Source organism: Octodon degus, unplaced genomic scaffold, assembly GCF_000260255.1.
Source record: "Octodon degus isolate 3935 unplaced genomic scaffold, OctDeg1.0 scaffold00070, whole genome shotgun sequence".
Classification (NCBI taxonomy): Eukaryota; Metazoa; Chordata; class Mammalia; order Rodentia; family Octodontidae; genus Octodon; species Octodon degus.
The window spans coordinates 3434172-3451753 of NW_004524646.1; the positions used below are offsets into that span (position 1 = coordinate 3434172).

A 17582-nucleotide genomic window follows, 5' to 3' on the forward strand; every position below is an offset into this window, starting at 1 on the left:
CATGTGCATCCCCAGCTTTAGTACTTCTTCCATGTGCTCCTGTATGGCCTGTTCAGATGACCAGGCAGGGGAGCCCGGTGTCTAACCCACACAGCCCAGCAAACTGGCTCCGATAATGATGGTATCCACAGCATCTCCTTCCAAAGTGGTGTGGTGCAGTGCGGCCGGGCCCAGCCCAGGCCAGCCCGGCCCAGCCCAGCCCAGGTCAGGCCACCTCTGCAGCAGCCTCAAGACCAGACAAAACCTTCTCTAGGAAAGTGCTGAGAGCTGCAGCTAGGCCAGCTCTACTTTCTCCAAACCTCTAAGAGGATACACACTGAGAAATCTGAAATCTCATGGTTGCCCTGGAAAGCGACCCAGGAAGCAGACCTACACCGGTCCTTTGGAGCCACCTGAAGTCAGCGGCGAGCCATGGCAGTCCTGGTGACTTGGCACAGCACAGGGCTTTGTGCGGCCTCTGGAGGATTCCTGCCTGACATCTGACAGGGAAACAAAGCAAGGAAGGGAGGCCACAACCCAGGGCCTGGACTCAGCTGCTGGCCGCCTTCATGCTGCTGACAGGACAGAGGAAAAACACTTAGTAGTGCAGTACCCCTTTCCCATGTGCTGATGAGGCGAGGCTGGACAGGATGGGTGGTTCGCAGCCCTGGCTGCGCATCAGAGTCCACTATCGGTAGGCGTCCAAGGTGGCTCTGCCGGAACACTCAGGCCCAGCCCCCCCGACACCCACCAGCCTGCCTCTCGCTCTCTGCGGAGGCGGCCACCCTACAGGTCGACGCTGCTCCTTCTGGCTTGAACACAGCCACCCATCATCAGGATCAGAGCCTTACAAATGTGGAGAAGCATTTACCAAGGCCCAGGGATATCCTGATTGCACTTGGCTGGCAAGCAGGAGAGAACTGGGGTATGAAATCTGCCCTCATCACTGTGTGGCCAGACTTCTGCCAGCTCTATCATCCTTCACAGCCTGTGCTGCTATTCCTCTATTATTTTTGTTTTTTGCAGACAACAGGTCAAACCCAAAGGATGCATGCTAAGCAAGCACTGTCACTAGAGCCACACCCCAGTCCCAGCTGGCTATCCACTCACAGTATGGCCTCTGCCAATCCCCTATGCATGTGTGTGAAGGACCAGGCCTGTAACTCGGGGCTGCTTCAGCTCAGCTCCCTGGGGTCCCTGACACTCACCCCACCCTCTGGGGCCCAGGCAGGTATGGGGAAGTGCCTGCCTTAGAAACATTCAGGCTAAGGCAGTTGCCTAGCAGGGACTCTAGATCCTGAGTGACACCCACCTTGAAGATGGGCGGGGCTGGGTCTGCTCTGCAGGGCTTAACTTGGGTACTGTAAGCCCTCCAAGTGTGGTAAACAAGAAATACACGCGGTATACTATCAAGCAAGCGGGCAACACAGAACATGACTAAAAAAGCAATGAAACACACAAAACACATGGCGTTGCCACTCAATAAAGACAGAAGGGGCTGGGGAGATGGCTCAGGAGAATAAGCGCTTCCCTGGCAAGTGCAAGGGCCTGAGTTCATTCCCCGGTTCTACAAAAAATAAATAAATAAATAAATAAATAAGAAAGACAAGACAAGACAAGACAAGACAGACAGAGATCTGCTCTAAAGTGGCTTCGGCACAGAAGCATACCAGAGAGGGGGTGTCAGCTCCTCCCCAGGGAAAGGGACCTCCCAGTATTAATAGCTCTCAGCTGTCCCATGAAAGTCCAAAACGGCAGATTCCTGTCCCTGGGAAGGGCAAGGCTCAGCAGGACCCTGAGCGATAAGCCAGGTCAGCGTGCAGAAGGGCGAGAGTGAGTGTGGGCTTCTCTCTTTCCACATACAGTTCTAGTCACATGCAGCTCTTTCAGGTGATAAAAATAGAAACTGGCAAATAAAGCATCCAGGTTCCTGGTGCTGTTCAGCTCAAGGCAGGACGCAGGGCTGGGTGCTGAACCAGGACGAGGTCCAAGTACAAGCAAGGTACGCAGGGCACAGCTGTCCTCCTTGGGGCTAGCTCAGCTCCTTTCAAGGCCTGGCAGAGCCACCAAGACACCAGGAGCTGATGGCCCAGCACAGGGAGGCAGGCAGAGGAAGTGAGAGGGAAGACGTGGCCCATTCACCTGCCCTGCACGCTCCTGCGGCCCCTGGGACTCCCTCAGGGAAAAATCACCCACATCTCCTCCACACATGATCCCAAGTTCAAAGCCGAAGCCACTGACCCAGGCCCAAGAGGCTTCAGGCGGAACAGGATGTTTCCAGGCCTGACAGGTTAATCTAGGTTTGATTTAAACACGAACTTCTAAAAAGTCTTCCTACCCTAGCTAGGACAATCCATCAACCACAGGAAGGGCCTGGCCACTGGCACTTGGGATTAACAGCTTTGAGGAGAAAAAAATCCCTGTGCTGACTCCTCATGTAAAGAAAGGAAAAAGGAAAGCAATGTGGGCGGCTCGGCCCCACCAGCCCCGCTTCCTTGGCACCCTAGTCCGCAGAGGTCCATGCAGCGTGCGGCTGGGGCCAGGGCTCCGAGCCCTCGATGATTAACACCTCACACATTATTTTTTATTAGATGCCCACTGCACTCCCTCAACAACTATCTGAGTAGTATGTGGTACACAGCCATATGGGCCACAAAAACCTTGTAGCCTCTCAATTTATGCTTCTGACACTTCTGTCTTGTCATCAGACTAGCAGGCAGGGACGGCCTCACTCAGTGTAACACCTACAGCAGGCCACACGCTACGTGCTAACAAAGGAGAACAAGCTGCCCTCCCAGGGCCGCCTGAGCCTCATCCCAGCCTCTGTCTGACCAGAGCTCAGCGCTTGAGCGCCCAGGTCTGCATGTGTCCCAGCCAACACCTATGAAAACCTAATCCCTACGCCAGCGGTGTGGTGAGGTGAGACGGAGATGCTGACAGCTAGGCACAGGCACTAGGCAACCTATCCAGATCTTGTCTCATAAAAATAATAATAATCTTTTGCTGGGTATCGTGGTAAAGAAACACCTGTAATCCCAGCACTCAAGAGGCTGAGGCAGGAGGATCACAAGTTTGAGGCCAACCTGAACTATACAGCAAGACCCTGCCTCAAAATTAATTCATTTCAGGGCTGGGGAAACAGCTTGGTGGTCGAAGTGCCTGCCTGGCAAGTGCAAGGATCCGAGTTCCATCCCCACTACCAAATGCCGTGCTGGCCACTGAAATTGGGCACGGTGGCACCTGGCATCCCAGCACTGGGGATGCTGAGGCAGGAGGATCACTACAAGCCTGAACTACGTAGCAAAACCCTGTACCAAATTAATTCATCAATTAAAATAATTGAAAAGGGCTAGGAATGTAGCTCAGAGCTCCTCTGGTCAATTCCCAGGACCAAAGTGAGGTGGGGGTGGGGGAAGAGTGACCAGGCCATGAGGATCCTGCTTTCTTGGACAGATTAATGTTCTCAGCACAGGAATGGGCCAATTATCTTAGAGTCGGGCTCTCTCCTTCCTTCCTCCTCCACCCCCACATGATGTCTCCTGCCACATTAAACACAAAAACCAGGTCCCCACCACACATGGCCCCCTTGATCTTGGTACTCCTTAACCTCCAGAACCATAAGCTTCCAAACAAACTTCAAGGGGCTGGGGAGATAGCTCCGTAGAATAAGCGCTTGCCTGGCAAGCGCAAGGCCCCGAGTTCAATCCCCAGTATCCAAAAAAAAAAAAAAAAAGGTCATCTTGTGAAAGTGAAGACTGAAAAATAGTAGAGAGACCAAAGCACCAGCATCCTAAGGCCCACCAATACCTTCACAATGGTGGCCACAGCCTGGAATGTTCTAGAAGCCCCCAGAGCCCGGCCATTGCACGAGGCAGCTGTGTTTTGGGTCTCATATGAGACCCTGCGGACACAACAGACCATGGTCAGTTCTCTTAGTTTACCATTCATCATCCTCACAATACAAGCCTTCTCACTAGAGGGGAAAAAAAAAAAGCCCCTGGAAGAACTGGGTTCTTCCCTTTTATTTCTAAAGTGGGGTAAAATGTATGGAATACAAACAACATATAAGCCTTCCATGTACGGCTCATGGCATCTATCTCTCCCTCCCTCCCTCCCCCTCCCCACCCCTGCTCTATTGTGCGGCCTCCCCACCTGCCACCTCCAAAATGCTTTTCATCTCACACAGATGAACCTGTATCCTCCCAATTATAACCGCCTGGGTTCCTTGCTTCTTAAAAATCATGATTTTTAAGATGATTTCCAAAACCAGGCTGCTTCCGAAAGAAGCCAAAGCTAAATTTTCCTGAGCACGGGCTGGTGAGATAGCTCAGCGGACTAAGCGCCTGCTTAGGCAAGTGCAGGGACCAGGGTTCAATCCCTGTACCGCATGCTGTGCCTACCACTGGCCCAGGAGTGGTGATGCACACCTATAAATCCCAGCACTGGGGAGGCTGAAAACAGGAGAATCACTAGGAGTCTGAGCTGCATATGAGACCCTGTACAAAATGCATAAATAAATAATTTTTTTGAGTATATTACATTGTGGGTTTTTTTCTTTTCTTTTTTTTTTTCTTTTTTTCTTTTTTCTTTTTTTTTTTTTTTTTTGCGGAACTGGGGATTGAATTCAGACTCTTGCGCTTGCCAGGGAAGCGCTTATTCCACTGAGCCATCACCCCAGCCCCTATTACATTGTTTTTTCAGCCCTTTTCTGAGATCTGAAGGCTCCTTACCCCTTCATACTCTCTAAGCTCTTCCAATCAAATCTGACTCAGCGGTCATACCATGACTTCCTCTGCTAACCCCTCCTAGCTGCTCCTTATTCTCTGAGGCCTCTCCGGGTCCCCACCACCAGGGCTACAATGATAGCTGACTCCACGTAATCGCACTCCTGCCACCTGGCCACGTCCAACAGACATACCTAGGTGTTCAAACAGACCCAGAAACTCATGACCTGTACACTCTAGTGTCAGAACACCCCTTTCTACCATGTGTCCCCACAAATCCCAATCCAGTAAGTCTGGCGGCAGAGGTGGGTTATGGATGTGGAGCTCTGAGGTCCTGACTTCAAACTCCCAGTGCAGGGTGCAGGGCAAAGTCTCAGTCAGTCAGAGCAAGAATGAAAGCAGGACAGCGTCACAGGCACATTCCACTCACTTGATGTGACCAACACTGCTTAAGGGGTGAGATCAAACAGGTTTATCACGATGGCTTTCCCTTTGGAATCGCTGCGCCCCACCTTCTGAACCTCAGGACTGATGAAGATTCAGTTTCAAGACAGAGCGGCATAAAGACCAGGACCATGTCAGCGCTCACTCCAGGCCTGCACACCACAGGCCGCCACCAGGAACACTCAGCTCAGGAGATCCAGGCTAAGAGACAGTGAGGAAGCAGGCACCAGAGTTCCTGCCCTTGGGACACAGAGAGCAAGCAGGAGCTGAGAGGTGTGATGACAGAGATAATGGAAACCATTAGCTCACGGGCAGAGGGCTGGGAGCGTCCAGTCACCGAAGCCAGCTCTCACTCCTACAGCTCCTGGGCATCACTGCTCACCAGGCCCCGCCCCAGGCTACGGTGTCTGCCTGTCTCTCTGTCTCTTCTCTGTCTCTCTGTCCCTCTGTCTTTGTCTGTCTCTCTTTCTCTGCATTACCAGATTTAGCACAGAGGAAATAAGGAGCCGAGCAGAGGCCAAGCTGGGAGGGATTGGCAGGGCCAACGTCCTGCTGCTCTGCCTCAGGACTAATGGGCAGGAGACATTTTCTGAGACCCCTTGGGGTGCAGAGCCAATGGTCAATGAGGCAGAGGCAGCTGGACCCAAGTTCACATCCCCAAAAGAAACAGGAAAAAGTAGGACTGGCGAGGAAGGAGCTACGGCTGCAGGCTGCTCTGCCTTCCCGGGTGGCCCACGCTACAGCTCCCCTCTGATGCCCTCGTGGACAATCACTTTTATATCAGCTTCCCAGATGCTCATCACAACAGCCAGGGTCACCAGAAACCACCGGCTCTTCCTTCCTCTGCCATCTCAAGCATGGGGTACCCACACTTGCAGCCCAGGAAAATGCAGTTTTGCAAGCCCTATCAAATGCAAAGGCCACAAATCCTCACCCCCCTCAACAGGCCCCAAGACCAACTTAGCACCCAAAAGCTGCTCAGACTGCTTCTGCTTCCGCAATTGTGCAGCTCCACACGTTGCAGGACACAGTGTGATAGTCGTTGCAAGAGCAGAAAATGAACCTATTTCGTTACTAAGGTTTGGAAAGAAGGAATTTTTTTTTTAAGCCTAAATGTTAGAAAGCTCTGGGGAGCCAGGCTGGTGAGACGAAGTTAAAGACAATCAATTTAATTTCCACCCCCCAGAGATTGAGCCTCTGGTAGCAGACATATGGCATTTCCATCAACAAAGCCAACACCACACAGAATGCCTGAAAGCCCTGTATTGCAGGTTGGTGTGAAAACAGCAGGGCCCTAAAAGAAGGTTCAAAGCCGTGGGGGCAGGGCACATCTCCTAAGCACTCTGGGCCTGAGTCCCCTCCCCCGTGTCAGGGACAGGGTGACTAAGCCAGCCCTGGGTCCTCTGATTATTCAACAGTGTAGCAACAGGCCAGGCCCTTGGTAGGGTCACCGTGGCCTAGGGCAGGATCCCAGCCGGAGGCAATACAGTCTTGCCTGAATGAGATGACTCTGAATTATTTACTCCACCACGTGGCGGCTTACACAGTTATCTGTCATATCATTAACACTCTGCAGGCAGATGTGTCTCCGAGCTGGCGTGGTGAGAGACACACAGAAACAAATCCAGGCCCTTTTACAGGCTTGTTAGGTGGCTTTCCCACAGGAGATGGTGTGTGAGACAATGCTCACAGCGCATGGTGAGCTCAAAATGCAAAGATCCCACAGGAGAAAAATGCGCAGGGCAGGAGCCAAGCACACGTGCGTCCCACTAATCCAAATGTATCAGAGTGAGCTGCTCCTGGAAGGGCCCTCTGATAATCCGATCAGGGCTAAATGAACCAAAGCCCGGCCTGGAGGTCGGCCTGCCCACCACCCTTCTGCAGACAGCTGGGCACTGACACCTCCCAGGGAGCCTCGCTGTGGCACGGGACCAGTTCAGGGTCCTGAGGCCTCCTGTCACCTCCCAGGGGACCCTGTAAACATTTTTATCATCAGAAGAAAAGGACTCTTGGAGATGAGCAACTTGCCCACGCGACAGACCCAAGGGTGAACTCGAAGGAACTCCCACTTTGCTCTGTACATAGGAGGAGCTTTGCAGCTCCCCAAAAGTCAGCCTGGGACACAGCCCTCACTGATTTCTGAAGCTTGGTATTTCCTACGAGCCACCCAATCCAGTAACCCAGAAGGCAATTATTACTCACATTTTACACTTGAGGCTAAATGATACGCCCTAAGTCACACTGCTAGGCATAGTGACACACAAGCATCTAGGCCCATGGTCAAGTTTAGCTGATAACACAATACAGCTCTTCCCGTGGCTGCTGTCCCACCCATCATCTTGTCCTCCAGCTTCACCTTCCTGGCCATCCAGGTCACCAGGGCAGCTAACTTCAAGCCCTCCACTGAAAGAGCAAACCCACCGACTCCATCACCCTGGCCAGCAGCACCCAGTGGAGAAGCTGGGAGACCTCTCTGAAGTGACCCTGCACCCACATCTGCTCTCAGAGAACACCTCCATTTTTACGTCACTAACCCTCGACTCCTAACCTGCTGAAAACCCAACCCCAAACCAATAGACCGCTTGCGGTGTATACCTGGCAGCCCCGTCCCTTCTATATTCCCTCAAAATATCACCGATAGACTCAGAACTGGGGGATCCAGGGTGCAGGCCTCTCTGCAGGCCTCACTGAACCCACCAATTAAGACAAGCACTGCCTTGTTACCTTGTTTTTCCTGAGTGCAAATTAGACTGAACTGGCCTCAGAAAGATCCTGAACGCCACAGAAAGGCAGCAGAAAATTTCAGCCTTTCCAAAACGAACAGTTGAGTAACAAAAACTGTTACGAGCCCTGGATGAGTGCCACGCAGCCGGCCAGCTCTGCGGAGCAACCACGCTTGTCTGGGCAAGTTCTGTGACGTTGCCGACGAACCAGTTACAACATCAAACGCACTGATCTTGGCACTTATCCCCAAACTCAGTGTAAAGGTGAGAAGATTTTTTTGAGCCAGTTTAAAACCTTGAGAAATCTATTTCCCTCCTTTTTGCCACAAAAGGAACTGGTACCTCTCACCACTTCCACCCCTGGCGCGGAGGGCAGGGCTGGGGAAGAAACTGTCTAACGGCCAGGTCACCCACGCCCACAAGCTGGGTTCTCACCAGCAGCTGAACCCGGGCCACTGAGGTAGGCTGAGTTCACTCCTGGCTTGGAGGGTTGGGCACTCCTGGCTGGAGCTATAATTTTGCCAAAGCACCAACTGAAGACCTCTCACCCCGAGACCAGGTGACCACGGCTCCCACCCCACCCCCCAGTGACCTTGTCACTTCTGTGCGTGGAGCCTATAATGACACACAACTCCTTCTTTCACATGAATTAAGACAAAACCGGAGCACAGGGTGCCAAATCAGTACTAGATGCCTTCACACACGAGAGCCTGCCTATCAGAAACGTGCTTGCAGGAAGACGAGCGATCCAGAGGAAGGACAGGAGCCTAGAGAAAGGTCCAGAGCTGTGAACTAAGGAGGCAACAGACCTTGAGGCTAATGCCCAGGGACTGAGTTCCAAGCATCTGAGCCCAGCTCTGCATGCAGATCACAGCACAGCAGAGCTGAGCGGAGCAGAAGCAGCCCAGGGCCTGGGTCTCTACTGCAGGAGACAAGATGCCTGCGCCCAGAGCTCCCTCCTTTCCAGGGGCCAAGAGGGAGCGCTGCATGGCAGATTCAGAACAAAGAAAAATCCCTGACAGCTCAAGGCCCAGACCTAAGGCCAGGGAAGGGGCGAACAGAGACCAGACGGCGTCTGCTCACACGCACACACGTGCGCACATGTGCACCTGCACGCAAGCACACACATGCGTTCTCTCTTTCCCAGCCCTTTGCGGCTCCAGGGCCCTGGCAGATCTCCAACTTGCTAATTGCATCACACTCACCTTTCACCCCTCCCCACCCGCTGCAATTAGCCCAGATTCTCAGCTTCCTGCAGCTCTGGGGAGAGGGGGTGAAGGGGGACAGCTGCTCCCCCCAGCCCCGGAAGTGCTGGTTTCCGAGGTGCCTGAGGCAACCCAGCCCTTCCCTCCAGGGCCCCTGCACGTCTGAAGCCTGCTTAACAGAGGGAGTTGAGGCTGGGCTGGGGGCACCCCTCTACTGCACGCCCCCCCAAATATAGGACTTCTAACCTTCACAGGACAGTAGGGCCCACTCAAGGCACCTCATTGACCCGCAGAGTGAGCTTGGATTTTTAAAACATTTCTCCAAGCGGCCAATGACCAAGGAAACATGCAACTTGCTGGGCTGTTCCTTTATCTTAGCCCATGAGTCTCAGTTTCCTAATCTGCAAAATGGGGCCCAGGAACTTCTTCCTCCCAGAGAATATAGAAGTAATAACCCAAAAAAAAGGGGGAAAAAGGAGGTAGCTACAAAGCCCCAGCATGGTGCTAGGCTCCCAGCAGGGGCTTGATCAAGATCCAGTCCCCCCACCCCCCAACCTTTTGTTTCTGCACAGAAATGAGTCCCCAAGTTGCTGGCTGCCATTCAATAAGCCTTGACAACATGTACTTGGACAACAAAAGGGAGGGAAAAAAGAAACCAAGACCAACGGTGGTCCTCTATCTTGCAGGAACAAATCCTGCCTCTCAAGAGGTTGGGGAGAATGTTGGGGAATGGGACCAGATGCCAAGGGTCCTAGGTGCCTATTTACTCTGACCCTGACCAACAGCTGCATCTCTGTGCTCAAAAAAGCACTAGGGACCAGCAGGTCAGGAGGAGACACCTCTTATCAAGTGTGGAAAAGGGCACTCTAGTGGCCCTAAGAGCTGTCAGCCTCCATAGCGCTATCTGGGTGACCTGAGCTCTCGCCCTGGGCCCCTTCCTGTCCAACCCTGAGGCCTGGAGTGCGCAGATCAGATCGCTGCAGCCTCCCAGTCGCCTGACACCTCACTGGAGGCAAAGCATGGACACAAAGCTGGTGGCTGCCCAAGGACCACAGCTGAGGGGGTCCGTGGGGCAGGCGGCCCTGAGCGCTAGCACCTGCTCCTTTGGGATTCTCTCCTTGCCCACCAACCCTCCTCCTGCCTTCCCACCTGGGAAACCCTGCCTGATGGCCAGCATTCTGGCCCTGGGGAAGAAGCTGCCACCTCCAGGCCATGGCAGCTCTCCCCACACCCCTTGCACCCCAAGCGGTCTGTTCTGTGGACCACAGACCACCTGTCCAACATGTCTGAAACTAAGCCAGCCTGCTCAGCCTCCTCCTCCAGAGCCCCAGCCCCAGCAGGGAGCAGCACCAACACCCCAAGCCTGCAGGCCTGCCATCTTTCCCTAACACCTCAGAATATATCTTGGTCTCTCTGCTGCTCTTGCCTTAATCCAGAGTGCCGTGAGCTGGCTGCCCGGACTCCCCTCTCCTTCCCAAACCGGCCCATTCTCCATACCAGTGCCAGAGCTTTCTCTTGCTTTTCCTTCTCAAAATTCTCCTAATCCAGGCATGGTGGCAGCGCAAACCTCAGCTACTCGAGAGGCTGAGTCAGGAGGGTCCTAGAGGATTCCAAGCTTGAGGACAACACAGACAATGTAGTGAGACTCTGCCTCAAAATAAAGAATAAGTATAACCTAAAATAATATAAATTCTTCAGGGCTATGAATGTAGCTCAGTAATGCAGAACCGATTTAGTGCACAAAGGGTTGGGTTTGAGTCTAGGAACAACAAAATCTCCAGAGGTCCCTGAGTCCCTCAGGATGAGGTTCAGGTTCTGCAGGCGCATATGCTTCAGTTTGTGCCTACTTGTTCCCCCAACGCCTCATGTAAGTCATGAGGCAGACCCGGCTCGGGGGCAATGAGTGGCATGAGGGGCACAGCCAGAGAGGCGCGAACTGTTAAAGCTGGCAGCTTGCGCTCTGTCCCCACCCCCCACCCGCGGCTTCCCTTGGAAGTATGGAGAGGGTCATCCTGGACATGGCAGCGCCCCAGCCTCTCCTCCAGACCCTGTTGCGTGGGGCGGTGGTGTCTGTGATTGAGGCCGCCTTGGGCAGGGATGAGATGTTTGGAGAAGATAGAGGTACTGCCCCTCTCTCCGGAGCACATAACGCTCCAAGGTCTTGCTCTGTAATTCAGGCTGCTTTAAACTGTGAAACCTCCAGTAACTGTGAGCTAAACAGACTTTTCCTTCCCTAAGTCTGAGTGTATTTGTCCCAGCAACAACACAAGAGTAACTAGGACAGCATGTATGTGCATCACCCGGGTGCCTGCCCTCACCAACTCCTCTGCCTCCAGCTGGCTCCACATTCCCAAGGCTTGCAGGCATCAGCTCTACATAAGACATCCCTTCCTGCAGCCCAGCTCTTCAAGGCCAGGCCAAGCACCTTGTGGAGCTCTCCAGGGTCCTCGACCCTTCCCTGGCCCGTACCTGGTGACTAGGTGACACATGGGTGGCTAGCAGGCCATCCGTTTACCTGCCTCTCTCCCACCCAAACTGGGAGTGGCTCAGCCACAGATGACAGACTTCAGAACAGGAAGAGAAGCGAAGAGCTGGGTACCCTGTGTCACACTCACCTCCTCCTCATGTCACATTTTATCATTCTGCACACGCCACTGAGGGAATGGGGGGCAAGAAGGGGAGCGAGGGGCCCTCAGTGCTCATAAGCTGTAACTGACCACAGCATCCACACCAAAGCCACAGAAGCAGCTGTCTGTCAAGTAAGCCACAGAAGCAGCTGTCTGTCAAGTCCAAGGGTTCCCACAGACAGAGCCTAGCCCCTGTCCTGGGCCATCCATGTCAGACAGCCCCTGCCCTGCCCGTCATGTCCTGTGATCTCTACCCCTTCCCCACCCCTCCAGTAGCCCTGCTAGCACAATCCCAAAAGATTCCACGCTCCCCAATGCAAAGGAAGTCCACACACAAACCACCTCAGGGACTAAGCCGTAGGTCACTGGAAGAACATTTGCGAAGCATGCCACAGCAAACAAAAAACACCCCAAGACTTCGCTGGAGAGGCAGACGACATCTCCGGTGCTTGGCCGCAACAGAGACCACCGCGTCTTCCACAGCCACAACTGGCCAAGGCCACAACTGGGCGATTCACTCAAGAAAAAGAAAGGCCTACAAATCCAGTGATAGGGGAGTCAGGAGCAAAAGTCTGCAAAGTTATTCATGGCCTTAGACCCAGGAACACCCACCAGGAGCTTACCCTGAGGAACTAAAAAGCATTTGCTGACCTCCTTTGATGTACCAAGTCTATTCACAGTGATACTGTTTGTAATTCTGAAGCAAAAATTACTCAGTATTGGTGGCAAATAGTACAGCTACACGATAAAGCGTCACAGACACCACAGTTATAGAAGACTATTTAATTACACGAAATGCAAACGCTCATTACACTATAAATGAAAGACAAAAGCAGGTTACAGTGAGAGGAGACCCACCCTCAGGCATACCTGTGGAAAAGCATTAGAGTCAAAATGCTAACAGTGGCCTCCCCGCCACTGAGTCAGGGTGAATTTAATTTCCTTTCCATTTCCTAACTGCAGCGAGCAGGCAGCTTTCCAATCAGAAACATGATCTTTCATTTCCTCCGAGCAGGAGCCTTAGCTACGAAATCAAGGAGCACCTTCTGCCTTAACCTCGCAAGTCCAAAGCGGTGAAGGGACTTCTCCTCTGCAAACTCAACACTATGTGTTATTCATGAAGTAAGTTTGACTTGAATCCACAGCGACGGCGCTGGATGCTCGGTCCCCTTGCACACGGGACTCCACACACACTGCAGCTAAGCGCACACACACGCACGCACCCCCCCACACACACACTTCAAACCCCCTTGACCACACAAACGACACAGAGCTGTGCAAGCTCAACATGTTGTTCCTACCACCAACGTCAAATGCACACTTCCTCCTATTCTTACTTTTGACAAAAAGTTTTTCATCTCTTAGACCAAGCATGCACAATTCTCACGTACAGCAGCCAGCCCATGCTAGGAGAGGAAGAAATGCAGAGGACCAGGCCTCCCGCTGCACGGCCTCTGGTCACCTCCTCCTCACCGCATCCTTCCCTTTCCTCATCCCCACAGCTGCCAGGACTCTCTGCCTTCCTAGGGCTGATGAGATGCGTGTGGGATGGCTGTTGCCTGTAAGAATCAGGCTCCTCCTGTCCTGGGAGGTGGCTGCAGGAGGCCTTCCAAAACCACTCCAGAGACATCCGATCAGGCAGTTCGGGCCCAAGGTGTTTTATACTCACCAGAGGCTTCATAAAACAGACCCCCCCCCCCAACTGGCCCATCAACCAGCATTTCTAACCTGGTCCCAGGAGTGAAGATGCTACAGACCTAGACTGCTTCAAAACCCCCTGCTCTAGCGGGCGTGCTGGCGCACACCGGCAATCCCAGCACTCGAATTAAGAGGCTGAGGCAGGAGCAGCGTAAGCGTAAGCCCAGCCTGGGCGACTGAGGGACTCTGTGAGCCTCTGTCTCAAAATAATAAAAGACTGAAAATACTGTTCAGAAAACAGGGCAAGTTCAAAGGTAGTTGAGTTCAATCTGCAGTAACGAGAACTAAAAAGTCACTGCTTCTAGTGCTCTGACCCTTCATTTTGTCTAAGCAGCCAGGGTGCTTTTGAAGGTACCATTCCAGGGCCCTCGCCCCAAAAAGGCCCCAAAACACAGCAGACCCAGCGGAGGCCCAAGAACAGGTACGACCCTGATGGTCAGACAGAACCCCAGACACACTGTCATATGCTATAAAAAGGGTCAAGAACGCTTTGTCTCCACGGGCAGTCGGAGGCCAGCAGGAGCTTCCTGTGAAAATACACCCGACGCCCCTCAGGAGGCTCCGTCCTGCCAGGGAGGGTCCTGCTAGGGGGTTCCTGCCCCTTTGCCACTAACAGAAGCCCCAGGGCTGGGCACTAGGATCTCGCTACAGTGTCAGAAGGGCCCAAGAGGGAGTCCTGCTCCCTGGGGTGTCCCTTCTGGCTGCCCCCACACATCTGTCACGTTATTCTCCCCCCAGAGCTGTTTTCTGACCAGGAGGCCAGGCAGCAAGGCTTTAGGAAAACTTCCGCAAGCTCCCTTTACAACAATGACCAAGTGGCAGGACACGCAGCCGTGCTCTCAGTGAGCCGTGCCCCCAGTGAGCCGTGCCCCCAGTGAGCCGTGCCCCCAGTGAGCCGTGCCCCCAGTGAGCCGTGCCCTCAGTGAGCTGTGCCCCCAGTGAGCCGTGCCCTCAGTGAGAGCGCCCACCTCCGCAGGACAGGAAGGAAGTGCGGCCGCAGGGTCCTGGGGGCAGCTGCGGGGAGCTGTTTCTGCTCCACCCGGTTACCTGTTTCCTTGCTGTTTACAGAAAGCACGTATCATCCTGCAGTGAAAACTAGACTTCACCATAAATCAGCAGGGACAACTACTCAGCAGGACACTGCATAGGTCCAGTGTCTGCCCTGGACACCCCTAGGGGAGAAGGACGTGAAGGCCGTTTCCACCTGGTGGCCAGCAGCAGGAGCTCCTGCACGTATCCACACACACTGCTCTGTCCGAGGCCAAGATGCACACAAGCCCTGCCCCCGAGCACTCAGGGGCAGAGGAAGGCCCCAGCGGTCAGGGTGCTCTTCCGGCTCCAAGTCCTTGGGGGATGCGTCTGGAACCTTCCCATCCTCGGGAATTCTGCACAGTAATGTCTGAGGATGAGCACGCCTCACGAGGGGCGCTCCACCTCCGAACTAACAGTCACGGGTGGGTGTCAGGTCCTTTGGCCCCGCCCAGACCGGGACCCTCAGAGTTGCTGATCACCGTGGGCCAGCTGGACTCGAGGACGATACCGTCAAGGCCCAAGAGCTGCGGGGAGAGGCTGGCTGCTCCAAGTGACTCACTGAAGGCTCAGAAACCTCACCTCTGTCTGACCTCCCTTGCTGGGGAGACACGGCTTCCCCTCAGTCACACCAGGGGAGGATGCGCACCTGGCTGGTGCGGGGCCGTGATCCTGGCCAGCGCTGCGCACGAAGCAAGCACGAAGCAAGCACTCTGCCACAGAGCGGCACTGCCCCTCCTTTTCTTACTGTTTTGTTTTTGAGATGGGGGTCTTGCTAATTTGCCTAGACTGGCCTTGAACTTGCGATCTTCCTGCCTTAGCCTCCTGAGTAGCTGGGATTACAGACACGTGCCAGCCCTCCCAGCTCTCTGCCTTTCCACCTCCTCTCTTTACATCCTACTCAGCTTTGCTCCATCCAGAATTTGGTAAACAAACCTCTATTCAGGTAACGGGAAACACTGACCCACAGCATCAGGGACAGAAGCCCCTTGGGCACCCTACTCGGCTCTATCCGGACACGCTTTCCTCTCCCCTCCTCTGTGACCCTCCAAACTTGGGAACTCAGCCACTCAGAAAAGTCCTCTTAGAGTCATCTCCTCCAAAAGTCCTTGCCCACCTCACCCCATACCACACTGGATCGGGGTCCTGTCTCCCAAACTGCTGCCACCCCCAGCTTCCTGTGGCACCTGGCACACAGCACATGTGCTTACCAGGAGAGGCCTTGTACTCAGGGACCCCAGAGGCCAGCTCAAGGGCAGTACCTCTGCCTCTATCCAGGGGTCACAGGGCAGCCCAAGTTCAAGTCCCTAACCCAAAGCAGGCCAGCCTGGAGTGTGGCTTCCCTGGCAGGAAATGAACCTGCATCAGCCCCACAGCCCACTCCTGGGGCTCCAGGCCTCTCCAGGGCTCCTCTTAAAATACCCATAACTAGAGGGCAGTGAATGTTCAAGCCTCTGACAGGCGATGCTCAAAGCCCAGGGAGCCACGGTCCCAACAGTCTGGATTAAGCAGTTTCCATCCGGAAACAACAGCAGTAGAGGGGCAGGGAGATAGCTCAGTGGCATAAACGCCTGCTTGGCAAGTGCAAGGTCCTGAGTTCAGTCACCAGTACCGCAAAAATAAATAAATAAATAAAATTTTTTAAAAAACAACAACAGGGGCCGGGGAAATGGCTCAGTAGAATAAGTGCTTCCCTGGAAAGTGAAAGGGCCTGAGTTCAATCCCCAGTTCCACCAAAAAAAAAAAAAAAACATAAAAATAAAAACAGTATTAGACTGACTAAAAAAAGGACACCCAGACAGAAACAAAAGCAAGGGCTCCAGTAGCCTGGGCCGAGCACCAGCCTGGGCCATGACATCTCTGCCCAGCAGCCTACCCAGTGTTCCCCTGGGTGGCCCCACAGCCATGCAGGCACAGGGAAGAGATGACCTGGATGGCCAAGGCCTCCTCAGGTCAGGAAAGACCTCACGATGTCTGAGGATGAGGAGTCCCCAGTCACATACGGCCTCCTCACGTACGGCCCTGAAGGCCGAGTGCTAACCCAGGGCATGGTCTGGCCAGGGGCCTGGTGAAACCTCAGCATGAATGTGGAAAGGCTTTGTTCCTGCACAGCGGCTCTCAAACTTTGCCCCCGAGGGTACTGGAGGGAGAAGAAGCACCTGGGCAGAGAGCACTCGGGCCTCCCAGCCCCAAAATAATCACAGTGACTACAGCTGGTACCTCAAGAAAAATTATATTGTGGAAAAAGTGTCACTGCTAGGAAAAGATGGATAAAGCCAGGCTCCAAGGTGCAGCTGCGGTCCACTCCCCCGTGCTGGCCACACGGAGACCATGCACCATCAAATGGGCCTGGGCTGCCCTTCCCTGCAGGCCCGCTGGTGGCTGACCCTTGGGCACACTCTCATCCAATGTGGTAACACCAGGCAGCCTCTGTTCCCGGTCCCAATGGTCCTTCTCTGGTCCCTGTTTTCCTTTTGCTTCTACAAGCTGCTGAGCCAGGGATGTGGACAGGAAGCCCCCATTGCCACATGGGGGATGCAAACCGTTAGGCGCTCTGGGTCCAAGCGCCACGTGGCACGAACCTGCCCACGGCTCTGAAAGCATCTCCTGCACAAGTGAAGCCACGCTGCAGCTCACCACATGTGAGGCCCAGGAAAGGCCTCCAGCCAATGACAGGGCCAGGGAGCCATGCCCCAGGACTCCAGAGGGGAAAGGACGCCTTACCTGATAGTAGGTCTTAATGTTCCGCACCAGGATGGTCAGGTTCTGAATGCGAAGGTTCACATCGTTGTTGACGTGCTTATTGATACGCTGGTTGGTCGGCCTGGGATCTCTGGGGAAGGAAGAGGTAAGCAGAAATTCAGTACTCTGGTCCATGAACCTCTTTGGTCCTGGTGACTCCAAGGCCCTGACAGTGTGGCTAAGTCCAACGCTAACCAAGGAGGGGTGAGCAATCACCCTTCTCCCACTCCGAGCACCTGGCCCAGTGGGGGAATGTCCCTGTCACTGCAGACCCACATGCCAGGCTTTTACTTTAAAGACTAAAAGCAAAAAAAAAAAAAAAAAAAAAAAAAAAAAAAGATTAAAAGCAATGCACGTAGAATATTAAGAAAGTATTAAGAGGGGCCTGGCCCTAGCTCAGGCCTTTAAGTG

The 17582-nt window shown here is 53.8% G+C and overlaps 1 protein-coding gene across 1 annotated transcript in view; it reads right to left on the minus strand.

Annotated features, from left to right (window-relative positions):
* The window catches only part of Ccdc88c (coiled-coil domain containing 88C), a 138886-nt gene that overhangs the window by 97197 nt on the left and 24107 nt on the right, over nucleotides 1-17582 (minus strand). The window contains exon 5 of the mRNA XM_012515582.2: nucleotides 17154-17262. Coding sequence (XP_012371036.2) covers nucleotides 17154-17262 — 109 coding nt within the window. The remainder of the gene's footprint in view (nucleotides 1-17153; nucleotides 17263-17582) is intronic.